The sequence below is a fragment of the Dromiciops gliroides genome, chromosome 3 (genome assembly GCF_019393635.1).
Source record: "Dromiciops gliroides isolate mDroGli1 chromosome 3, mDroGli1.pri, whole genome shotgun sequence".
Lineage (NCBI taxonomy): Eukaryota > Metazoa > Chordata > Mammalia > Microbiotheria > Microbiotheriidae > Dromiciops > Dromiciops gliroides.
In genome coordinates, this window is record NC_057863.1 from 188403509 (window position 1) to 188430991 (window position 27483).

The following is a 27483-nucleotide window of genomic DNA, read 5'->3' on the forward strand; positions in this document are numbered from 1 at the left end:
TTATGATACATGAATGTGATGGAATACTATTGTGATATAAGAAATGTTGAAAGGGATGGTTTCAGGAAAACTTGGGAAGACCTATATAAACTGATGCAATGTGAAGTGAGCAAACCAGGAGAACAATTTACACAGTAATAATACTGTATAGATAATAAACTATGAAAGACATAGTAACTCTTATCAATACATTGATCAGTGAAGGGGTCAATTCAGAAAGATCTGGGAAGACTTCTATGAACTGATGCAAAAGTGAAGTGAGTAGACCCCAGAAAACAATATGAATCAAAAATGCCATCCACCTTTGGAGAGAGAGAACTGATGGTATTCCGAGCAGATTGAAGCATATTGTTTTACTCTTTCTTTATCTCGATTTTTTAGAAGGGAGGTAGGTGAGTTGTAACATGTTTTGCTTGACTTCACATGTAGGTATTGTAATTCCTGTCTCCTTAATGGGTGGTGGAGGGAGAGTATTTAGAACTGAAAATACAAATAAAATCAGGGGTAAAAAACTGAGGTTGATATGGGAAAATACAGGGGATGAAACTGAGGCTCGAGCTGAGACCCCCCAAAATGAAAGTAGAACATACTGTTTGTTCCCCTTAAGTCTGTGGTTTAGTACCAACTTCCTGACATATGCCTCTGTTTACTGAAATATGCCTTCCTGTATGCCAATTAAGCTTACCACAATGTACCTGTGAAAACCTGCATGCATTTTCGCACTTAAGAGATATAAAAACTGCAGCTTGGACACTTGGTGGCTGCCAGAGTATCAGAGGTGACTTTGCGTCAATAAACTGCTCTTCCTTATTCCTGAGTGCAGTTTGGGTTTCTCCGTCGGAATTTCCCACAACAAGGTCACTCCGTCTCACCTTCCACAACTGTAAAACGGGGATAATAATAGGACCTACCTCCCAGGGTGGTTATAAAGATGAAATAAGTTACTATTTGTAAAGGATCGTGTAGCTCTATGAAGTACATACACGAAGTGCTCAATAAATGCTTGCTGCCTCCCACTTCCTTGCTTTCCAGGGCAGGCAAGGCGGTGCAAAGAGCAGGGAAGAATCCTGGGGATGAAGCCAAGCCCAGCGCGTGTGCGGAGCCGCCGCCGCCGCCCCGGGGCCGGAATCTGGGGCTCACGGCCCTCAGCCCCTGGGCAAGCGGGGCGGCAAGCCTCGAGGGCGCCCAGTGCGCAGGCGCCTCCCTCCAGTCGTCTTCCGCGAGAGGCGTGGCTGGGTGGAGGGCCCGAGCGGATCAGCTGGCCTCGCTTCTCAGCTACGCCGCGTCCACCCCGCCTCCCTACTGGCCCCGGACTGGGGCTGGGGTCCTCTCTGCATGGAGGATGGGGGAGACTGCTCCCAGAGCCGAGCCCCGGCCCGCAAAGGACCGGGAGAGGGAGGAGGCGGGGACCTCGGCTCGGCCTTGTCACCGGCTCAGCAGATTCTTGCTTTACCTCTACCTGGTGGGCTTCCTGGTGAGTCCCGGGGAGGGCAGGGAAGTGGGGGGAGGGGGCGCACAAACAAACAGAGCCGCCGCTGCTGCTGGGCCTGGGGGAGACTGCAGGCTCCTAACATCCTTTCATTTCACCTCGCCCCCTCCAGGGCCTCCCTTCCCACCTGCATTTAACGTTCGCAAGTCCCGGCACTTAACGATTGAGGAATGGTGGCAGTCCCGGGGGTGCCCTCGGAGTGACGCGGTGAACCCTGCCAATATACACTTTGCGGGGTTGCGGCCACAGCTGTTAGCCAGGTGGCACAGCGGACAGAACGCTGGGCCTGCAGGCATAATAAAGACCAGAGTTCGAATCTGGCCTCAGACACTGACTAGCTGCAAGTCACTCAACCCTGTTGGCCTCGGTCTCCTCTGTCAAATAAGCTGAAGGAGGAAATGGCAAACCACCCCAATGTCTCTGCCAAGAAAACCCCAGATGGGGTCACCAAGAGTAGGACACGGCTGAACAACAACAACAAAAACCTGCAGAGGTGGTTCCTGGTGTGGAAACGCCACCAGGCCTTTAGGACTGGCCATAGGATCATAGTTCAAAAGCTCGTAGATACTTTGAGGTTTATTCAGTGGTGCCAAACTCCAAGCAGACAGGAACACTCCTACTAAATGAGAACCAAACCAGATTAAAATGTAATTGGGAAATGTTTACCAAAATAGATAAAAAATACATTACAGCATGGGTAGTGTCAATTGGTGGAGCACTGGCAAGGATCCCTTTCTATTTGAGTTTGACACAGTGGAATTCTCCTAACTAAACTAAAGTTCACAGTTGCTTCCCTCTTTGTTCTCACTGCCCCCAGTCTTAATTTCCTACCTGAGGTCCAGAAAGAGGCCCACTTCTTGGTTTGCATCCTTCATTACTGTCTCCATGCATAACCTCATCTTGAGTCTTTCCCACTCCTGCCTGCTGTCTCCTTAGGCAGGGCATCATCATCACCCCCCACCCCCAGTGTCCCTGGAGGAAATCAGGGTGCAGAAAACCATGCAAGAAGTGCCCCCCTTGTCCTGTTTCCTTGTCTCTAAATTGTGCTAGTGAACAACTTCGGCCCTTGTCCCAATCAAGTCTCTGTCAAGTCTAGATTATTGTAAAAATGTCCTCAAGTCTCTCCCTCCAATGCATCCTCCATACTGCCACCACAGTCCTTTTCCTTAAACACAGTTATAACTATGTGACTTCCCAACTCAATAAACTCTAGTGACTTCCTGTGACCTTTAAGATGGGATCTTAACCTTACTTGTGCAGTCTGGTAAAACTTTGAACCCCTTCTCAGAAGAATGTTTTTAGATGCATAAAATAGAATTATGAAGGAAACTAGTAATGTTGAAAGTTATCCCAGGGGCAGGTAGGTGGCACAGTGGATAGAGCACAGGCCTTGGATTCAGGAGGACCTGAGTTCAAATCCAGCCTTGGACACTTGACACTTAACTAGCTGTGTGACCCTGGGCAAGTCACTTAACCCCAATTGCCTCACCAAAAAAATAAAGAAAGTTATCCCCAAAAAAGTTAATTAAAAACTTTTGTCCCAAGATAAAACATAAATTTCTTTGTTTAGTTTTTAAAGTCCAACACAACCTGGCCTGAACATATCTTAACTTTATTAGACATAACTCTTCCTCCTTCACTATTCAATCCAGCCAAACAGTTCTCTTTGTTCTTTATATAGGACACTCCCACCTTCTTCCAGACCTTTGCAACTGGCCTTTCTGCATGTGGAATATACTGCTTCCTTAATTTTCCCCATAAAATCACTCTTCTCCTTTAAGACAATACTCAAGCATCATCTCCTGCTAAAACCTCTCCTAATCTGCCCCACTGCCTAGTACCTTCCCTCCTGAAGTACTTTATATAGAATTATATTTATTCCTTTTCTATTTATACTTAATTTTTATGCATTCTTGTCACCCTCATTAGAATGTAAGTTCATTTAAAGTAGAGATTATTTCTTTTTTTGTACTTGTTATTCCCAGTACCTAGTATATACTAGGTATTACTTATTTGTTAATTAATTGCTTGACTTATCATAGGTCATACAATTAGTAATCATCAGAAGCCATATTTAAATCCATGTCTTTTGACTCCACAGTCAGTGGTCTTCCTGCTGCAAGATAATTTTTAATATTTACATGCTTTATAACTTTAATATCCCTCAATTCAAAACATTTTCATCAGTTAAAAGAAAACCCACATGTCCTTAAATTAATCCATAAATTGTGGAGACCTGGATGTAATTTCCCAACAGAACAACAGGATTTCTTTTTGTTCTTATACACAATAGAGTCAATAATTTCCTTGGAAACTGGATTGAAAATGGGAAGTTGTTATTTGGTATTTAGTAGCCATTGCCGGGTAGCAAAGTGTACAAGTCACCTAACCCTGTTTGCCTCAGTTTCCTCATATGTAAAATGATCTAGAGAAGGAAATGACAAATCATTCCACTATATCCAGTATCCAATGTCACAAAGAGTCAGACATGATTGAAAAAATTGACTAACCAACAAAGCCTAAATATTGGGGAAACTTGTCAGGGTTCCAGGATTTAATTATTCTGTTAGGTAGTTTGCAGATTAGCTTTGGAGGCTGATAACGATCTCCCTCAGGATGCCCTTTGCCATCTCTGATTCTGGTTTTCTCTACTTTTTAATGCATTGAAATTGCTGTAAACAGTGGTGGAAGAGGGTTAGGAAAAAGCTTATTATTGTCTCTCTACTTACCGTTAAGAAGTAGCTTTTGATCTCCCTGCAGGAGGATGCCGTAGCCAGAAGATAATCCCATATCTGCTTTGAAAATTTGCTGCTTAGGGCCTCTTCCTTTTTCCATCTGTTGTCTTCCTATTATGACGCCATTCTTCTCCCTTTCCTCACAGTAGTGCCCTCATTTAACTTCCTTATTCCCTTCCATCAGCCCAAGAATAATTGATTTGTGATAAGATCATTTGCTTTTTTCTCTATTAGGCTGGTCAAAACGGGGAGTAGCTATGATTCAGCTTTTTTTTGATGTTGAAAATATTGGGGGTTGACTTTGTTCAGCTTCAGAAAAGTATTTTGGTCATGCGCAATATGTTAGTAATAAGCAATATATTATAGTGTTCCATTAGCATTGGGTAGCTGGAGCTGGCATGATTCAGAAGCATCCCTAGGATGAATTAATCTTGAGTTTGAATTGAAAATGATAAATTGCTTTTTTAAATTTGAGTTTTGATGAGTAGTGAAAGAACAAAAAGGCCACAATAGTACTAGCTCATGTTTATATAATAATTTTTGATTTATGAAAAATATTGTATTTGAAACAAACCCTATGTGATAGGTAATACAAAAGTTATCTCCATTCTACAGATGACAAAATAGAAGCTCAAAAATTAAATGATTTGCCCAAAATCTCAGAGTAAGTAATTCTGTCAGGCCTTCGAACTAAGGTTTCCAAATATAAATTGAGTTCTCTTTCCACCAAGCAAGAAATAAAGATTATCCATAAATTGATACTTCATCACTGAATATTCAGAAAATTACTTTATTTGCTGACACATCCAAACAGCATTTTAAGTCTACTCTGGGAACTTTATATAAAATTTTGGGAATTTAAGAGTTTTAGGATGAAGAACTAGTTTGGAATCTACTGTTAATGGGTTCTTTTTTTTTTTTTTTCCTTCAGGGCAATGAGGATTAAGTGACTTGCCCAGGATCACACAGCTATTAAGTATCAAGTGTCTGAGGCTGGATTTGAACTCAGGTCCTCCTGAATCCAGGGCTGGTGCTTTATCTACTTCTCCACCTAGCTGCCCCCTAGATAGGGTTCTATGGTGAAGAAAGTACTGTATTTGTTGTCAAGATGATCTTGAATGTTTTAAAGGACCACAAAATTGGTTTTGTTTGACTCCCTCTTAGAAGAATTAAGAATAATGGAGAGCGATGCAGATTTAGTCTGCTAATAGGTGACTAGCAAAACTCTTAAATTTCTAATGGAATTTATAGTATTCCTACTGTGGACTTAAAGTGTTGGGATGTGTCAGCACATAAATTCATTTTCTGAATATTTAAAGATGAAATTACCAATCTGTATCCAGACGGAAACAGTGTTCTATAGTCTGAGATGTCACTTATCTAAGATCACATTCTTGAAGCTTCTTTCTCAACCCAAATAATTAGTCAGGGTCCTTTCATTGCCCTGGGCAGAGTGTTGGAGAGAGCTAGTGTCCTACCTGTAATGTGTAGTGTAAGGATAAAGTGCTAGACTTGGAATATGGTTTCCTGTGTCTGACACTTATTAGCTCTTTAACCCCAAGTAACAGATTTATCATTCAAGGCCCAATTTCCTCACCTATTAAATAGAAATGATAACAATAACTGTCTTCACTATTTTAGTTGTGAAGAACAAAGAAAGAAGGTATGCTTTGCAAAGTTTAAAGTGCTATGTAATATTATTATTATTTGGAGTTCAAAATGAAGTGGGAATTATTTCTTATGAAATAAGAAAACTTTGTGTTTTTTTTTTTAACTAGAAAGTAGAGAGGATTTATTATTCAAGTGCTGCACTTAGCCACAAAGAAAACAATCAGTATGGAATGACAAGAGGGTACCATGGCATACCATCAAGAGGCAGGTAGACAGACCTTACATTAAAATGTGGAGTATCTTTTCTAAGGAAGGAGTGCTTGGTGGTAAGAGTCCTTATCTAATGGTAGGCTGGCACAGTCCCCTCATGGGGTGACGGTTCTGAAGTGGATACTTTGTACCTAAAATACCCAAATTAAGACCATGCCTTATTTAGAGAATTGCAAGCCTTGGTTATTTGGTTATTCCTATAGCACCACCATCTTAGTTTAACTACTCTAGTTCAACATTGTATCCCCTCATTTATTCTATACTCTTCCTTTTGTGAGAAAAAGACATAAAGGGGACAAGGAGACTCTGCTTGCACCCCATCTCCCTTTTTGTTGTAAGCACTGTATTCTCTTTTTGAGATACTTTATTTTGGGGGGGGGGGTGAGGCAATTGGGGTTAAGTGACTTGCCCAGGGTCACACAGCTAGTAAGTGTCAAGTGTCTGAGGCTGGATTTGAACTCAGGTCCTCCTGACTCCAGGACTGGTGCTCTATCCACTGCGCCACCTGGCTGCCCCTGGGATACTTTTAAAAGACATTCCCAGTGAATGATAATGGTGTTCTCTTTGTGAAGTAAGAAAGCTAGAAGGAGCTAAAGGTAAAGTAAATTATAAAACATGTTAAGTCTGTCATTTACCAATTACAAATAGGATGAATAATTTTAGGGGCATCTCAAAAGAGAGCGAAAAATTGGCATTTTGTTAGAAACTCCAGATGTTGTTTGTTTATAGAATAAAAAGGGAAGGGATTTTGCCTATTATGGGATCCACAATTCCAAAGCCTATCAGATGCCAACATTCATCTAATTAATGGAAGTCTGGTCTGTTTTCTTTTAGGATTTTTTTGGTGTAAGCATGGTAGTTCCTTTATTAAGTGTTCATATCAAATCCCTCGGAGCAAGCCCAACTACCGCAGGAGTAGTAGGTAAGTGATGTAGGTTAATAAACTAAAAACAAGTGTTGATTATGAATCATTGCTATTCAACAGTTAAATGGTAAAAAGATCATTTCCCAGGGATTTTAAAGTAAGTTTGGCCTATATTTCTCTAATTTGGTGGCTAAGCTATTCAGCAAGTGCTTGTTGAGTATGTACAATTTATAGAACTTCTGTGCTTGCAATTTAACAATTCAGCCCAACAGACATCAAAATGTGGATAAAGCATTGTGTTAGACCCTGGGGATGGTCCAAAGTTTAGATAAGACATGATCCCTGTCCTCCTAGGGTTTTGAGTTCAGGAGAGGGTTCAGGCACATATATGGATAAGGATAAGGATTATACCTATTATTTCACTGATACAGAGAATTCTCTTGGGGGCTGGGTAATCAACAGGAATAAGCATTTATTAAATTCCTGCTATGTGCCAGGCACTGTGATTCACAAATGTTTCATTTAATCTTCACAACCCATTTTATAGTTAAAGAAACTGAGGGAGACAGAGGTTAAGTTACTTAATTTCTACTCAGGTCTTACTGATTCTAGGCCCACTCTTGCCACCTAGCTTCTTCCCAGATGAGGAAATTCCCTCTACCAGTTCAGGTTAACTAACACCTTCTCTGCAATATCTGGTTTTACAGAGTTGCTTAGGGTCATATAGTCAGTATCTGTCAGACTCAAGACTTGACTCTGGTCCTGAGTCAGAAGCTTTTTCTTTTGTTTTCTGTACTGCACTGACGTGGATATATTTGATGCACAGTATTATATGCTAAATTTATTAGAGTTGCAAAATATAAGTGCTATATGTGGTCTGAGCTCCCTGAGATCTGAGCAGAGGGTTAAGGAAGTCTTGAAAGAGGTGGCATTTGAGTTGGACTTTAAAGAGTGTCATTTTCACAGCTAAAAAGGAAGGAAGGAGTAGATTTTACATACTGGGAACCAAATGACATATTTGGGAAACAGAGATTACTCCAGTTTGGGTGGAGTATAACACATCTAAAAAGGAATAACAGAAGTTGTCTGAATACTTTCCCCACTCCTTTGCAGAGGTAAGGGTCCACAGGTTGTAGAACATTGAATATAACATCAATATTGACTTCCAGTGGCTCATGATACTCAGAAGAGATTTAAAGAGTAGATACCGTAGGGCCTTACAATCTAATATGGGAGATAAGATATAGATGTTATCTCAGAAATGTGTACCTTGAGGTATCAAATTATAGTAGTGGGGTAGAAGGGTGGAAAATGATTAAAATATGTCAGATATGGTTATCAGTTTCTTCAATATGCCCAGAAAGTCTTTCTTAGCTCTTCCCTTGCCAGATCCCTATCAGGACTTCTGACTTCATTTTCTACTATTTTACACATTTATAGCTCTTTATGTAAAGTGTTGGGAGTGTCCATCTCTCTTTATCCAACCAGTCATCTTTAATGAGGGGATGTTGGGTTTGAAGAGGAAAACCTCTACACATAAGGGAAATATGGACACTCCTCAATCCCTGCAAAAAAAACAGAGAAATCAGTCATTTCAGAATAATAAAATTGGTTAATATCACAATAATCTTACTAAGGGGGATACACCTATAGATAGGAATAAGAGATTATGGTGTCACTAATGGCTACTGTAATGGTATAGAAAATATTTTTAAAAATTTCAAACCTCATACAGTGCCATGATTTGAAATCACAATAGAAAAAAAAAACCTGTAAAAAGAAGTCTTGCTCAAGTTGATCACTCAGGTAGAGATTTTTATAGAAAGCCTAGAAGCTTTAAAATAAATATACCTGTAGAAGACTCTTCCTATTGCCCATCATACTAAAGCCTCTTTCGGATTCAGGAATTTTATTCTTTACTGCATTTCTTCTATATATAAATCAAAATTTCTTTCACTGTTCGAGCAACATGATTCTTCCATTCTCATAATCTGAGTCCCCCACCCCCTTATTTCTCCTTTCTGCTTATCCTAAATTATATTTAGTAATCATGCCCCTTTGTTGGTACACTTCCTATTGATTTCTGGCATTAGTTAAGTCAGCTCTATGATGAATCTGGTCCTTGATTTATACTATCATTATATTTTATTTCAGGATCCCTCTATGGTGTTCTACAGCTCTTTTCTAGCACAGTAGTGGTAAGTTTACCTTCATTTGTATCAATGCATCTTCAAAACATTGGTGTGCCTGTTGAAAAGTTGAGGACAACTATCCATTGGTAGAGTAACATTAATAACTATGAAATTTTTTTAAAAATCTTATTCACAAAAAGACACAGGTAATTAGTTTAATATGTAATATAAATTGTTTTTTATCATAAAAGTATTTTATTATTTTCCAGTTACATATGAAGATAGTTTTCAACATTTGTTTTCATAAGATTTTTAGTTCCAAATTGTTCTCCCTCCCTCTCTCCCTTCCCTCCCTCCTCCCCAAGATAGAAAGCAGTCTGATATATGTTATATATGTATAATCATATTAAACATATTTCTGCATTAGTCATATTGTGAAAGAAGAATCAGAACACAAGGGGAAAACCTCAAAAAAAAAACCACAAAGTAGAAACAGTATGGTTCAATCTGCATTCAGAATCCACAGTTCTTTTTTCTGGATGTGGGGAACAGTTTACATCATGAGTTCTTTGGAATTGTCTTGGATCATTGCACTGCTGAGAAGAGCTAAGTCTATCACAGTTGAACATCACACAATGTTGCTCTTACTGTGTTCATTGTTCTCCTAGTTCTGCTCTCTTCATTCAGCATCATTCCACTTAAGTCCAGGTTTTTCTGAAATCTGCCTGCTCATCATTTCTTACAGCATATAATGTAAATGGTTAATGTTATTTTTTAAAATTTTAATTAATAAATCATCAGGTCTTCCTGGTACTTAAGGACTCAGGTTAAAATTGAATACTCTGAACTGTATCTTTATGCTTATGACAGTTGAAGTATCAACCAGACTTCTGTGATATTCATATATGTATCCACATACACATAAGTGTGTGTATATATATATATAGATATATAGATATAGATATATATAGAGAGATATACATATATTACATATAGACACACATTTTTATGCTAGTGACTCTCTGCTTAGATATAGGCTGTTCTGTTTGTAAAGGACCTTTGCTCATAAATCAACTCTCTGATGTTATGGTATCTGGGATTTTATTGACCATGATAAGTGTTGAACCAGTTAAAGAAATACTTGGAGCGGAGCAGAGCAGGATCTCTCACTCTCCTTTGACCTCACACCCCAGTTCATTCAGATGTGTATTATGATCTCCAAGTCCCATGGAGATATTAGTGTTCATGGACACATATATAGCTCTATAGCATATTGGACACATTATTAGAAGGGTACTTTTCAAATCTCCTAGTCTCATAACCCCTAGCTATCTTCATTATTTTAGAAATTAGCACTCCAACCTGCTTTAGATATGTTTACCTTTTCCACTAGAGATTTGCATTTTAACATCCCCTATTAAGTTTTTCATGAACTGGGGAAATAGACAAAAACTGTCAAAGGAAATATGAACATGTAAAAGGAAAGTGAAAGATTTTAAGAAATTTTTTTGATGGTCAACTTACAGAGAAATGTAATTTGTACTTTTCCATAGGAATTGGAGAAAGGGTAAGAATTAGTATTTTAAGAAAGGAAATTTAGATTAATTTGAAAAGAAAAATTAGACATGCCTAAAATATACATAGCTAAAGCCTTTTTTTTCTGTCTCATTATAGCATAGAGGTGACCTTTGGGTTTCTAGTATAATTTTACAACTTTAGAAAATAAACTTGATGATGGAGATTGTTGAAGGCTAACCCAGCAAAGTACATAAGCTCTGTCAGACCATACCAAGTTGGAAAAGCTTCAGATAATGGCCAAGTGACAGACTTTGTATCAGTGAGCTGAGAACCAGCCTAGCTAAAAAAGACACACTAATTTTGATTGGCTACCAGGTGAAGCTGATGAAGATCATCTAAAAAGACATTCTGCATGTTGGAGGAAGTATCTGTGGGGATGAAATCTTAGGTTTTTTAAAATATTCATACATGAAGTACATTCTGAGTTTGACAATCCAGTAGATGTGGTAAAATGATAAAATAATCATGCCTGCCTCTAATGGCATCTTAAACTCCAGAATCCTAAAACACTAGCAAGGATTATTGTTTTTCCAAAATCAGGACAGTCTCTCCCTAAAGAAAGTCTAGGTGAATTTCTTTTTTTTTTTTTTTAATTTTTAAAATTTTTTTTTTGAAGCAGTTGGGGTTAAGTGACTTGCCCAGGGTCACACAGCTAGTAAGTGTCTGAGGTCAGATTTGAACTCAGGTCCTCCTGAATCCAGGGCTGGTGCTCTATCCACTGCGCCACCTAGCTGCCCCTAGGTGAATTTCTAAACATCTGGTTGTGGAATATGGTCTGAAGACAGCTCTCTCATTTAACGCAAACCTTACTTTTGAGGATTTGGAACCAAGTTTTTTTGTTTGTTTTTTTAATCTGTGGAGCTGGGGCAACTAGGTGGCGCAGTGGATAAATCACTGGCCCTGGATTTAGGAGGACCTGAGTTCAAATCTGGCCTCAAACACTTGACAGTTATTAGCTGTGTGACCCTGGGCAAGTCACTTAACTCTCATTGCCCTGCCCCACCCCCCCACCCCCCAAAATCTGTAGAGCTACTATTTCACCACCTACTATTAAACTTCTAACATTCTCACTTTATAGGAACTTTTTCTGATATAAAGGTCTGTGTAAGATTCACTTTTTAGTTATTCTTTTGAACTCTGCATACATACTGCCCAAATAACTAGTCAGTTTAGTTATGTGGATGGTCATTTTCAATAAGAAAGTCATTCTGACTAGTTTCTTTATTATTGATTTCAATTAAAGTGGTCAGTCTGGTAGACAAATATTTCTTGAATATCTATAAACAATAGATGTGTTCCTTTTTTTAATTTTAAATTTATTTATTTAGAATTTTTCATGAAATTACATATGTAAAGAAATTTTCACATAGATTTTTTAAACTTTGTGTTCCAAATTCTCTTCCTCCCTCCCTCCCCACCTCCCTTAAGAATTCGAGCAATTCAGGGGGCAGCTAGATGGCGCAGTGGTTAAAGCACCAGCCCTGGATTTAGGAGTGCCTGAGTTCAAATCCAGCCTCAGACACTTGACACTTACTAGCTGTGTGACCGTGGGCAAGTCACTTAACCCCCATTGCCTAAAAACAAAACAAAAAAAGAATTCAAGCAATTCAATATAAGTTATACATGTGCAGTCATGTAAAACATTTCCACATTAGTCAAGTTGTGAAAGAAAACAGACCAAAAAACTTTAGAAAGAGGAACAGCAAAAAAATTATACTTTGGGGCAGCTAGATGGTGCAGTGGATAAAGCACCGGCCCTGGATTCAGGAGGACCTGAGTTCAAATCCTACCTCAGACACTTGACACTTACTAGCTATGTGACCCTGGGCAAGTCACTTAACCCTCATTGCCCTGCAAAAACAAACAAAAACAAATTGTACTTCAATTTGTATTCAGTTACCATCATTTCTTTCTCTGTAGATGGATTGCATTTTTCCTAAGTCCTTCTGATAGCATCCTGCTTATCATTACTTACAGCACAATAGTGTTCCATCATAATCTCATCCCATAATTTTTTCAGCCTTTCCCCAAGTGATAGACATCACCCCAGTTTTGAATTCAGCTTTTTAAAAAATCTCTTTTAGGATACCATGCTGGTAGTGGTATTGCTAGGTCGAAGAGTATGCATGGTTTTTATAGCCCCTTGGCCATAGTTCCAAATTCCTCTACAGAATGTTTGAATCAGTTTACAACTTTACCAAGAGTGTATTAATGTCTAATTTTCCCCATATGCCCCACAACATTTGTCATTTTCCTCTGCTGTCCTATTATCCAATCCAATAGGTGTGAAGTAATACCCAGAATTGTTTTGACCTGAATCTCTCCAATCAATAGTGAGTTAGAGCATTTTTTTCATACGGCTATAGGTGGCTTTTATTATAATAGATGTGTTCCTAAAATTATATATATATGTAAGTATTGGAATGACACCACCTGCTGGAAACTTACTGTAGAAAAGCTGTGCCATGAGGTGAACATCTCTGAGGGCAAGACCATGCGCCTTTTCTTTGGTGTCAGGAAGTGATGTTTGCTGGTGGGAGGAAAAAGGGGGAGCCAGGTGCTCTGACTGGCTCTTTCCTGTGGACTCTGGTGGAGAGCAGAGGTAGAAATGTGCTCTCCCTTTAATAGATAGATGAATGTAGGCCTTTCTCTCTCTCTTTACCAAATTCTTATTCTCCTTAATAAATGCTTAAAAGTCTAACTCTTGCTAAAGCTTATAATTTATTGGTGACCGCTCATTAGATATTTTAGACAGAATAGCTAGAATTTTAGCCTTAACATATATATATAAATTTTTAAAAATCTAATCCTATTTTAAAGGCACCAAGAAGGCTTGATATTGAAAGAATCCTTATTAATCATTTTATAAAACAAATTTGGTAACCCCCAACTTAATTTTTCTGGTGAATAAATGTGTATTTCTATATATTATAGAATTTAAATGAAGTGTACTCATGTAAGAATTAATTTGATTAAGGAGTTCCTCAGGGTTCTGAAAATAGGTATCATCTTTTCCTAAGGTATTAACTAATTGCCCCATATTAAGATATGTTTTCATAGAACCAGTTAAGGATGTTAGGTGGCATATGCCTCTGTACCATCCATCAGAACAGGCCTCATGAGTCATTCAGTCCCGACTCTCTACATTACTCTTTTTATCTAGAAGCTGCTTCTTCCATATTTCTCTTAATTTTTTCCCGTAATAAGTGTTTCTGCCCATTTTTTAAAATTAAAGACTGATGTTTTATATTTTCCATGGATTCTGTGACCTATGAACAAATATAGAAGCCATGGTATAGGGAACATTAAGCTTCTCCCACAGATGAATTGAGAGTCTTAGAATCTTGAATTTAAGTTTTCCTAAATTTTCTCTCAGATCATCCAGCCACAAAAGACATATGCCTCTTTATACAGAAAGAACATTGTGCACAAAAGACATGTGCTTTTCTTTATATAGAAAGTGTGTTGTTCAAAATTCCAAATGTGGGTTCTAATCTGCCCCCCCCCCCCGTTTTGGGGGGAAACTTGCTAAAATCACTGATTAATTCAGCAAGAGTTTAGGCTTTTAAGGATTTATTAAAGATATATTATAAGATAGTGAAGAGAGAGAAAGATTGAGAACAGATTCCTTATAGGATGGAAATCCTAGCTTTCCTAATAGCCCATGTGAAGTTCTGCCGCCAAACCAAAAGAGGAAGGTCCAATCCTCCAGCCTCAGCTTCCTACTTCCTGTCCTCCTACCCAAAATGGGAGGTTCTTCAAGTTGATTGGTTGAGAGTGGTCTCCTGTTGATGTCGTAGTCCACAGCCTCTGAGAATACACTCTACTCAGGGTTGGCCACGTGTGGTCTCAATTTAATCAACCTTAACTAGGTTCAACTTCTGAGAACAACACCCTACTCTGGGCCGCTAGGTTTGGTCTTGATTTAATCATCATTAAGTAGGTTCTCAGTCTCACCCAATTCAGTCAATTCCAAATCAGTCTTCAGGTGGGGCTTCTGGTCATCTGCAAAGTCCCATTATTTTATCACAAAAAAATAATACCAACACAGTTTTCAGGAGCAAAATATGTCTACATTATCATTTAGATTGAGTAAAGTGTGCATGCCTCACTCATGTGCACTGTGGAGTTGTGAATTGGTTCAGCCATTCAAGAAAGCAATTTGGAACTATGCTTCCAAAGTTATTAAATGGTCCATACTTTTTAACTCATCTATGCCATTAAATTTATATTCCAAAGAGATAAAATAAAAATAAAAAGGACATATATGTACAGAAATATTGACAGCAGCTCATTTCATAGTAGCCACAGACTAAGAGAAGCTAAGGATGTGGTAACCTATTGGGGAATGGCTAAGTAAATAATGTTATATGAATGCTGTGAGATGTTACTTTGTGAATTGTAAGAAATGACAAAATAGATCGTTTCAAAGGAAACTGGAAATACGTCTATTAACTGATGCAGAGTGACCAGAAGTAAGAACAATTTATACAATAACAATAACATTATAGAGAAAAACAACTTTGAAACTCTGATTAATAATTAATACATCCAGAAGAATAAAGTTTAATCATACCGACCACCTCTTACAAAGAGAGGCAATGAACTTAAGATACTAAAAGACAAATTTTTGGATGGGGCAGTTTGTTAGGCTGGACTATGCCTATTTATTATGAGAGGTTTTTTTGGTTTGTTTTTTGCACAGGGGTGGGATGTATCGAAGAGGGTTGGTTGGCTGCTTTTTTATTTTAGTTGTTTATTGGGGCCTGGGGGTAGGGGGAGAGATAATAACTGCCCTTAAAAACATATCTACATTCGGGCTAGCCATACCAAATCTGAAACTATACTACAAAGGGGCAGTCATCAAAATAGGTTAGGCACAGGAGACACAGTAGTAAATGACTATAGTAATCTACTCTTTGATAAACTCAAAGACTCCAGCTTCTGGGATAAGAAATCAGTATTTGACAAAAACTGCTGGGAAAACTGGAAGATAGTATGGCAGAAATTAGGCATAGACCAACATTTTCCACCATATACCAAAATAAGGTCAAAATGGGTACATGATTTAGACATAAAGGGTGATACCATAGGTAAATTATGAGAGGAAGGAGTAGTTTACCTCTCAGATCTATGGAGAGGAAAAGAATTTATGTCCAAACAAGAGAGAGAGAATATTATGAAATGCAAAATGGATTATTTTTATTACATTAAATTTAAAAGGTTTTGTATAGACAGAAACATTGCAGCCAAAATTAGAAGGGAGGCAGAAAGCTGGGAAACCATTTTTACAGCCAGTATTTCTGATAAAGGCCTCATTTCCAAAATATATTGGGAACTAAATCAAATTTATAAAAATGCAAGTCATTCCCCAATTGAGAAATGGTCAAAGGATATGAACAGGCAGTTTTCAGATGAAATCAAAGCTATACTATTGCCATATGAAAAAATGCTCAAAATCACTATTGATTAGAGAAATGCAAATTAAAATCACACCTGATACCTATCAGATTGGTTAATATGACAAAAAAGGAAAATAATAAATATTGGAGAAGCTGTGGAAAAATTGGAACACTAATGCAATGTTGGTGGAGTTGTGAACTGATCCAGCCATTCTGGAGAGCAATTTGGAAGTAGGCCTAAAGGGTTCTTATGGGATTCTTCATACCCTTTGACCCACTAATACCACTGTATTAGTCTGTATCTCAAGTATATCATGGAAGAGGGAAGGGAACCCACTCATACAAAAATATTTATAGCAGCTCTCTTTGTGATGACAAAGAATTGGAAATCAAGGGAATGCCCAACAATTGGGAAATGGCTAAACAAGTTGTGGTATACGAATGAAATGAAATGCTATTGTGCTGTAAGAAACAGTGAAGGGGCAGCTAGGTGGTGCAGTGCATAGAACACCGGTCATGGAGTCAGGAGTACCTGAGTTCAAATCTGGCCTCAGACACTTAATACTTACTAGCTCTTTGACTCTGGGCAAGTCACTTAACCCCAATTGCCTCACTAAAAAACAAAACAAAACAAAACAAAACAATGAGCAGGAGTATTGCAGAGAAACCTGGAAGGACTTACATGAACTGATGCTGACTAAGAGGAGCAGAACCAAGAGAACATTGTACACAGTAACAGCAGCATTGTGTGATGATCAACTGTAATGGACTTGGCTCTTTTTAGCAGTGCAATCATCCAAAACAATTTCAAAGAACTCATGACAGAAAATGTTTTCCACATCCAGAAAAAAGGACTTTGGATTCTGAATGCAGATTAAACCATACTGTTTTTACTTTTTTTTTTGAGGTTTTTTTCTTTTTGTTCTGATTCTTCTTTCACAATATGACTAATGCAGAAATATGTTTAATGTGACTATACATATATAACCTATATCAGATTGCTTTCTGTCTTGGGGAGCGGGGAGGGAAAGGAGGATGGGAGAAAATTTGGAACTAAAAATCCTATGAAAACAAATGTTGAAAACTAACTTTACATGTAACTGGAAAAAATTACTTTTACAAAAAAAAATCTTCATTCCTTTTAATATGTGTACAAATACATATGTGTGTATGTTTACTTTTTGCAGGGCTGCTGGAGTGATGTAGTAGGAAGACAGTATTCTCTGCTTGTGTGTATTCTGCTCAGTGCTCTAGGTTACCTCCTCCTGGGCATATCCACCAGCCTCCTCTTAGTTGCCATTGCTAGAATCCCTGTTGGTGAGTTTCTTGTATATTCCATATTGTCTCTTCCTTCTCCTCTTCCAGGTGCTGTTGCTGAAAGTTTTCTTTTATCTATATAATTTGTATGCCCATAGGTCCGAATTTTACCTGTTGTTATCTTTGTTTCTGCCACATAATCCACATACTTCTGTTTGAAGAGAGCCAATTCAATCTCAGATTACTGGTGCCAGTGCTTTCAGTGAACCTGTATTGGCTCAACATCTGGTATGTGCCAGCCTATCCTAAGGCAATTGTAGAAAATACCCCTCCCCTGCAGGAGTTTCCAGGTTCCCAGCTGGGCCATGTAGCTTCAAGCACAGGTCTACTGCTATGGCTTATCTTCAGTGTTGAATCCCTTTGTGCAGACTCAGCTATTATTAGTTGCTATTATTGCACATAGATATAGAAGATCAAAGATTAGTCTTCCATGCCAGTACTTAGTTCCTTTTAGTCCCTTAAACCAGAGGTTCTTAACCTGGGGGTCCATGAACTTTGTTTTAAAGTATTTTGATAATCGCATTTTCTTTATAATCCTATATATTTAATTTTGTTCATTAAAAACTTTACTCTGGGGCAGCTGGATGGCGCAGTGGTTAAAGCACCAGCCCTGGAGTCAGGAGGACCTGAGTTCAAATCCAGCCTCAGACACTTAACACTTACTGGCTGTGTGACCCTGGGCAAGTCACTTAACCCCAATTGCCTCACCAAAAAACAAAAACAAAAACAAACAAACAAACAAAATAACCTTTACTCTAAGAAGGGATCCATGGGCATTACCATACTAGAAAAGGGGGCCGTGACACAAATACACAAATATTTATAGCCCCTATCTTAGACCACACTTTGCCTGAGGGTGGCTAGTTCTAGACACTGGTCTGGTTTCTAGGGATGCCAGGCAAAAAAACCAATCCCTGTCTTGAAAAAATTAAATTCTTTGCATGAGCAGGGGTTGAAGAGAGTATGAGGGAGAAAACAATATATACAAAATAGGTAAATATTAGAAAATATAAATAGGTAAATATAAATTCCCAGAAAATTATTTGTGGGAATGGTTGTTATTATTGTTTTAGAATTTTTCAGTTGGGTCTGACTCTTCATGACTCCATTTGGGGTTTTCTTGGCAAAGATACTGAAGTGGATTGCCATTTCCTTCTCCAGCTCATTTGACAGGTGAGGAAACTGAGGCAAACAGGGTGTAGTGACTTGCCCAAGGTCACACAGCTACTAAGTGTCTGAGGTAAGGTTTGAACTCAGAAAGAAGAATCTTCCTGGCACTATCCATTGTACCACCTGGCTCAGAGCTTCTTAAACTGTGTTCACTTGCTACCCCTTTTTGCCCAAGAACAACAACCCCAAGTATATGGGTATATAATATAGGTGTACAAATCAAACATTTACTGCCAAATTTTGTGCAATCCCCACATTCAGCTTTGCAACCCCACATGGTGTCACCACCCACACAGTTTATGAGGCTTTGACCTAGCTGCCCTTTGAGGGAATCAGGAAAGATCTTTTGTAGGAGGCACTAGGGCTGAGCAGATAAAAGGGCTGAGACTGAGGTAAGAGGGAGAATATTCCAAGCATGAGGACTGTCTGTTCATAGACAGAAGTCAGGACATGGAGTGTTGTATTCAGGAAACAGAAAATAGGCCTGTTTGTCTAGAATGAAGAGGGATTAATGTGCACTTTATCTGGAAAGATAATTTTAGCATAGCATCTTCTGGCTGGGAATATAAAGAAAGCTAAAAACTGTCCCTGCCTTAATTAGCTCACATTCTAATGGGGGGACACCACATGCAAACAGCTATATACATATAGGATTTATACAGGGTACATAGGAGTTATTTCCAAAGAGAAGGTAGTAGTTAATAGGGGAAAGGGTTGTTACAGAAAGTAGGATTTTAGCTGAGAGTTGAAGGAAGGCCAGGTAGGACAGGAGGTAGGGAGGAAGAGGAATAGCATTCTAGGCATGTGGGGCAACCAGGGAAAATGCCTGAAGTCAGGAAATGTAGTGTGTTCAAGGAACAACAGGGAGACCAGTATCAGTGAATCATAGAGTACGTGGAGGACAGTAAAGAAGACGAAAATATTTGGGGTCAGGTTGTGAAGGACTTTAAAAGCCCATCAGAGGATTTTCTACTTGATCCTGGCCTATTTATTGAGTTTATTAAGTAGGGAGGTAACATGACCTGTATTTTAGGAAAATCAGTTTGGCAGAAGAGAGAAGGGTGAAGTAGTAGAGTGGTGAGTGGCTTAAGGCAGGGAGACGACCCCGCAGGGGACTTGGCAATAGTCCAGGTATCGGGTGATGAGGGCCTACACTAGGTGGTGGCAGAGTGAGAGGGCACGTGTGTTTGCACACACACACACACACACATACATATACATGTGTGTACATGTCTATATTAGAGGCATCTGAAAGGTAAAATCAACAGGACTTGGGAGACAGATCAGAAATGGCTGATGAAAGAGAGGCAGAAGTTTAGTATGACAGCTAGGTTGCCAGCCTGGGTGACTGAGAGAATGATGGTGCCCTGAATAGGGAAGTTCAGAAGAGAGGAGGGTTTGGGTTGGGAGTGGAGAAGCAGAGAAGTAGTTCAGTTTGGGCTTTACATACCAAACAGAAGGCTCTGTGTTTTAGCCTAAAATAGGGAATCTTTGAAGTTTTCTTGAGCAGTATGTAACATGGTCATACCTCATCTTCTAACTATATTGATACTGTAGTAAGAAGTGGATGCCACCATTTTTTGATCTAATTAAGCATCTATGGACATAATTATTTGCTGAGCATTGAATTTAAATTTTTATATAAATGGTCTACAACTTTTATGTCTGTGTTTCCGTGGCAATATAGCTCAGTCACCAGCTTTCATTAAACTCCTACCACATGCAGATAATAATCTTGAGTAACGTAGTCATTCTTTATACTTTAGGTTGTGCCTCTTCAGAGTAGTAATAACAGTTGGCTATGCTAGACCAGCATGTAGAATAGACAGATATAAAGGTGAAAGTATATGTTTTGCTTTTCCTTTTAAAAGTTTTCAGAATCTCAGTTAAGCTACGGAACTTGCTTCATGCTCCCCTCCCATTATAGGTAGAAAATCAGTTGGTGCAGTCGAAATCACCAACCCAGCCCATTTCCAGAGCCGTTTGCTTTTTTCACATAAATAATGTGCTTGAAACAAATATCGTACCTCAAGACCAGAAAGGATTGATGGCACCCCTATTGCCAGAGATCAGGAAAGGTCTGGCACAAGGCAGAGATTCAAACAGGGGTCAGAGAGTCTGCAGTTTTTCACTTGCGGTGGAATTTGTTTTTGTTTTTGATTTTTTTTTTTTTTTTGGCGAGGCAATGGGGGTTAAGTGACTTGCCCAGGGTCACACAGCTAGTGTCAAGTGTCTGAGGCCAGATTTGAACTCAGGTCCTCCTGAATCCAGGACCGGTGCTTTATCCACTGCACCACCTAGCCACCCCAGTCATGCACTTTTATGGAGGCAATGTGATACAAAGGAAAGAACACTGGCCCTACTTTCAGAGGATCTGCGTTCATAGCCTACCTCTGACATTTACTAGCTCTGTGGCCTTGGGGCAAGTCCCTGAACCTGAGCCTCAGTTTCCTCAAAATAATGGCTTTGGATTAGATGGCCCCTGGGGTGCCTTCCTGCTCTACAGCTATGAGTCCAAGAAAGCGCCAGAAGTTAGAACTCTGAGTAAAGACCAAAAAGTGTTTTCTCCAAAGGTCCTTTCATATTTCTTGTAGGGAGCAGAAACTAGCCATGGGTCATAGGATATAGAAATGAGGGCCAACACCCTCATTCTGCAGATGAGGAAAACTGAAAGATAGATGAAAAAGGGAAACTGACCAAAGTGTAATGTAAGTAGGAAGCAGCAGAACCAGGTTTCAAATCCAGGTCATTTATTTCCAAATCCATCATGACAAGGAATGAGCAACACTGCACCCACCAGTGCATTCAGGGAAGTGATTTCAAAAATGGGGGAGATAAAGAGGATTGTGGGTTCACTTCAATCCTAGTTAGGGCCAAGGCAGGGCAGCTAAAATTACCAAAGACCCTTCCAAAAACCACATTCTCTTTTGAAGGGGAAGCTGCAAATCTTACATACCCTGGCCTTTTCCATGTAAGGAACTTTTCAGAAGTTTGTTGTAGTTTTTAAGTTTGTACATTCCAAATGCTTTAAAAGCTTGCCAGAAATTGTTCTGGTAAACATTAGTGTTAAAAGCACACCTGTATTTTATTATGTATTGTTCAATTAGCATACTTCACTCATATGGTAGAAGGTTTTCTATCCTTTTTCATGAATATTTCATTTTTTTCTAATTAAATACAGATATTGTATTCATAGAAATGAAACCTAGCCAGACATTCTTAACTATATATATGTTTGCTATTTGAAAGTAGAATATTTTGTGGTAATTGAGATTAAATACAGGACAGGAAATGAAATGCTTTCGTTTTGGGAAATGTTACTAAACTGTTCTCCATCTCAACCTGTAGGTATATTCAAGCACACGCTCTCAATCTCAAGAGCTCTTCTTTCGGATCTGGTTTTAGAGAGAGAGCGCCCACTGGTAATAGGGAAATTTAATACAGCATCGAATGTGGGTTTTATCTTGGGTCCTATGGTCGGTGGATATCTTACTGAGTTAGAAGGTGGATTTTATATAACATCCTTCATCTGTTCCTCTATCTTCATTCTGAATGCTGGTAAGTTGGGATTTGATCACAAGATAAATCCATTTATTTGCAATTAATGTTAATCCACCATGCATTGTGAGAATTTTAGCTCCCATAAGGCCAAGATTATGAATTTGATCCCTGCATGGGCATAGCCAAAAGCTTAACCCTTAACTCCCCTGCAAATGCATGTCACATGGGAAACCAAGAAAGAGAGTGTAGAAGCATCAGGACAAATCCAACACCATGGCCAGAAAAATGACCTCAAGCATATGAAATCTTAGTGTGTTTTCTCATGTATAGAATGTCACATATTCATGATATAGAGAAGGAATAACATTGGAGCAGTTTGATAGAAAAGGGTGATCTGGGGGCCCTAGTTTTAATTTTTTCATTAAGTTGTGTGCCATGCATTTTGTCTTATTCCAAACTAAGTTCTTCTCTATGTCTTTTTGCCTGCCTGCTATTTTTTTAAGTAAAGCATATTACTACTACTATCTTACATGAAGCACTACAGTTCTCTGACCCAGCTACCACATCTATGCTCTCATCCACTTCTTGTAGCTCTACTAACAATACCCTTTGCAGTAAGCAGCCTTATTGATTGAGCATCCTCTTTAGATTTTTTTCCTGTCACTTATATCTATGCCTGTGTCTTTTACCGTGGCCCCAGTGCCAGGAATGGTCTTTTCCTTTTAGTCCATCAGTGATCATGCTGAGTCCTTCACATTCCTACTGAAATCTTCATTCCATGAAAGTCTTGGAGAACCTCTTAAAATATAAATAAGGGGAAAACTCAAGAGGGCCTCTTACCACTTTCTTATATGGTGAGTTTTCTGTTGGAATTATGCAATAAATGTCTAAGCTGTGGCCACCACATATTTATATTTCCTATACTGCCTCCACATGACATTGGATCATAAAGCTTTTCCCAAACTCTGATCATTTCATATATTTTATTTCACACCTACTGTTTGCATAGCAGGGGAATGATATAAAAACAGATGATATCCCTGCCCTTGAGTAGCATATGACATAGCTGGAAAAATTGTGTGTGTGTGTGTGTGTGTGTGTGTGTGTGTGTGTGTGTGTGTGTGTGTGTGTGTGTGTGTGAAATTATATGAGGGGAATATAAAGCAATACCAAATACCTGCAAAGGCAAAATATGTAGGTAAGAACTCCATTTTAAGTTGTTGAATCAGATTAGTCAAGGAAAGATTACCACAGTAGGTTTGTTGTGGATTGGGTTTTGAAGAAGGTATAATATATGAACATTAATGGTAGAAGAGGAGGGGAAAGGTTAGTTCAGGTGATGGGAATGGAATGAATAACTAACCAAAGTCAGTATGAAGTAACCTGTTGAATTGAATTGAAGAGGAAAAGAAAGTAGCTTGTTGGGAGTACAGGAAGGGAGCCGAAGAGAAATGAGATCAGTTAATGAAAAGCCTTGAACAAAAAGCACAATTTAAATTTGAGAATAATGGGAAATAGGGAGTCATTGAAAGCTCTCAAGCAGGGGAATGAATGGTGAGCATTTTGTTCGAGGAGATCATTCTAGAAACTGTGTAGGATATGGAATGAAGCAAGATCAACTTGGGGTTCTTGACATAGACTTAGATATGGGATAGAATAGAAAGAGGGCTGGGTGAAATTACTTCAACCATTTTTACATGCAATTGAACAGTGTTAGAAGAAGTAGCTATTTAGCATATGAGGACATCATATAAAGTACACTTATGCTCTTGCCCTGCATTAACAGGTCTTGTCTGGATATTTCCATGGAATGATACAAAACTGAGCAGGATGAAGAAGAGCCAGCAAACTAGCAACAGATTTCCTTCAGACCTCCTGAAAAATGCAAAAAACAAGGTGCCAGTGACTCCAGCAACTAATGGTCCCATCACGCCTCAGGCAGTGACTTGGCAGCTGTGGGTGCAGAGTGTGTCTGTGCTAAGAGAGATCAAGAACGTGATATTCTCTGAAATGTGGGACATCTTTTCAGTGCGCTTCCTGATGGCTCTGGCTGTCATGCTGTACCACAGTAACTTTGTTCTGGCGATCGAGGAGCGCTTTGGGATGAAACCCAGGCTGACTGGGTATGTTATCAGCTATAGCAGTGCCCTGGGAGCGTTGGCAGGTTTTGTCCTAGGACCAATAATGAAACTCTATAAACACAACACCTACGCCATTCTGTTGCACTCGAATGTCCTCACCTGTGTCTTGTTGCTACTTTACTCTACAACACTCAGTATATGGGTGGTCATTTTCTGCTCCACTTTTTTATCCTTTTCTACTGCTATAGGCAGGATTTGTATCACAGATCTTCAGCTAACTGTAGGCGGAACTCAGGCTAGTGGAACTCTTATAGGCCTGGGGCAGTCTGTGACAGCTGTGGGTCGTATCATCGCCCCTCTCCTCTCAGGAGTGGTCCAAGAGTTCAGTCCCTGTGGCCCCCCAAGTCTGGGAGCAGCACTAGCTGTAGTGGCAATCCTCATAATGGTTTTAAACAAGCCTCGTTACAGTAATGATCCAAGTGCTAAGCTGAAAAGCCAATAGGACTATTTCCATGAACAGAAATGAAGTAAGTGGTGAATGAGCCAGGGGCAAATGCAATAATGATTAAAGGCACTTTATGGTATATCATAGAAGAATAACATGCCTTTGAAGAAAAATATGGTATAAAGATAAGGGAAGAGGATCTTCAGGTGTATCAGAAGCCTTACTGTTGGGTTCCTGATGAAACCCCTGGGTTTCTACAGACAAAACTGCTCCAAAATAAGAAGTCAAAACAGGAATGGTGATACTCATGATTCAGAAAAAACATTCACCAGAAGGAGGATAGGTGTGAAATGTGTACCAAGAAGTTTTATCTGCTGGTAATGCTAATGGGATTAATATTTTCAAAGGAAATAAGATAGCAGCTGTTGAGCTTGGGAGGATTTTGGTAGAATACATACAAGCAGTCTCTTTGTGGATTGCCAAAGCAGAAAACTCAGAAAAATGGAAGTAGCTACTCAGATTTGCCCACTAAATGAAAAAAAAAATGCACTTTAAGAAAAAACATCCAAAAATGGATGGGTAGCTATGATTTCCTTTTATCAGTGGGGTATTTATACAGGTTGTCCCCTCCCTGGAAATTTTATAGAACTTGGAGAGACATCTTCCATTAAACCAATTCGTCATCTTTTAAAGTAGACTGATTGACCTTATCCTTGATTAATTTGGGAGATTGTTTTAAAATTGTGTTTGCCCTAAATGGTATTTAGAGTTTTATAAGCTCCTACTGTTCAACTGTGGAGGGTTTTATAGATTGTTTGATCCTGTTCCATATGTGTTAGGTTTTATCTACATCATTACTTCCAGAGGGTTCCCTCAGGATGACTAAGGGTTCAGGTCAGCCAAGGTGAATCTTACTAGAAATTCTATGTTCCTGTGTTGAAACATTATTTGGGGAATAGAACATTGCCTAAAATAAGTTAAGTAAGTCTTATTGATAACAGAGTAGTGTCATCAGGTGAGATGTCCCATCTGACATATGTTAGTGGCCTAAAGGAACCTTAAGATGGTTTTGAAAACATGTTACGCATGAGCATGTGGGACCAAGAGAGATTTTCAGTATTTGTCAAGGGAAAATAACATAACCTTTCCTAACCCTAATGTCTGTATTGCTAACTTAATTTACACTTGTTTATGTACTACTACTTAGGAGCCAAGGAGTGAGCTGAATACTGAGGTATGCGGAAAGATTGATGCAAATTGTAGCAGGCACTCATCCACACTTACTAAAATATGTGTTCAAATTCATGGTTTGCAAAGTTCAAGAGATACTGTGACCTGGGACAAGCCCTTAACCCCATTGGTGTCTGACAACTCTCTAAGATTGTAAATTATAATCAAGGTACCTATTTTCATTGGTAGGTGGAGCTTCTCACACTGATGAAATCCTAGTATTTATACACACATTTTTTTCTACAATAGGTACTTCCCAACAAATATCTTAACATACTTCCCCAAAAAGCACATTTCCCCAAAACAATTTGTTTCAGTACAGAATTCCTTTTCAGAAAGGAGACTGAAGTATTCATGATGAAGATGAAAAGATAATAGTTTCTAGTGTGGCAGTTTTTCCATTTCCTCCTACTGTAAGGATGCAGTTGACTCAGTCATTTGTGATTAAACTGAACAAGTCAACCTGTAATAATTAAATTCCATAAGTATTTATGAAGCACCTTCTGGATACATAGACTGTGGCTCTATGGGAAAGATAAAGACTGTCTTTTCAGTTACTTTTAGTCTTATTAGGAGAAGCAAGCACAACATCATGGATTTAGAGCTGGAGAAGACCTCAGGTGTCGGTAGTCCAACCCCATCATTTTACAGATGAGAAAACAGAGGCCCAATGGGATTCAGTGTGGTACAGTGCAGAAAATGCACAGTTTAGAATCACTGGGCCTAATTTAAAATCCCAGCGCTGCCAATTTGTGCTCTCCATGACTTATTCTCTCTGGGTCTCAACCCTTCTCATCTGTAAAATGAGGAAACTAGATAAAATGTATCCTTTCCAATTCTAAGATCCATGAGCAAGAGGGCAGTTAACAGTGAAGGTTGGAGAGCTGGGATGTGTAATAGAAAGGTTAAGGGGAGGGAGCTATGTGTGGTTATCTTCTTTCCCCACACATAAAAGGGGATTTCAAATTGAGGCATATTGTTATACATAGCAATTCATTTTAGCTCTATCTGAAGTCAGTACCCTATAATATCTGAGGCTGTTACCATGCATAAGGTAAAATTATATAATAAATAAGTGTCTGAGCAGAGAGATACAGAGTTTTGATGTTTTGTTTCTGGATAAAAATAGCTAGCATTTAGATAGCACTTTAAGGTTTGCAAAGCACTTTCTGTGTTCTCTCACTTCATCCTCACATCAATCCTGTGAGGTAGATGCTGTTATTAGACCCATTTTACAGATAAGGAAATAGATTTAATGACTTGCCCAGGTTCATACAGCTTATTAAATTCAGCAGGATTCAAACTCATGTTTTCCTGGCTCCAAGACTGTTATTCTTTGTTCTGCAGATAAAATGAAATGTTCTTTCTGTACACCACTGTAATATTTTTACTCTTTAATTAAGATGGATTTTACTTGGTTTTAGATGGATGTTTTCTTAAGGTGTTTTTTACAAGGTAATCCGTTAAGGATTTGGAGGGTTTATGGTATATGTTCTCAGGGAGATACCAACTGATGCCACCTACTATTAAAGTGTTTATTTGGGGATTTTTTTTGTCTTGAATGACTTTTGTAGGTTTTTTTTCCAAAATAAGTTAATACTGACAAACAAAATAAACTATTAATGTGAAAAAAATTCTAAAGAAAGTGTCTTCCTTT

At 38.8% G+C, this 27483-nt stretch overlaps 1 protein-coding gene across 1 annotated transcript; it reads left to right on the forward strand.

The window, feature by feature from the left end:
* Nucleotides 1-1198: 1198 nt before the first annotated feature.
* Nucleotides 1199-27438, forward strand: MFSD9 (major facilitator superfamily domain containing 9). The gene is made up of 6 exons (XM_043994175.1): nt 1199-1474; nt 6940-7027; nt 9125-9168; nt 17270-17399; nt 21918-22127; nt 23857-27438. Exons 1-6 carry the CDS (start codon nt 1343-1345, stop codon nt 24651-24653), a joined length of 1401 nt encoding a protein of 466 aa, XP_043850110.1. The 5' UTR covers nt 1199-1342; the 3' UTR covers nt 24654-27438.
* Nucleotides 27439-27483: the final 45 nt, after the last annotated feature.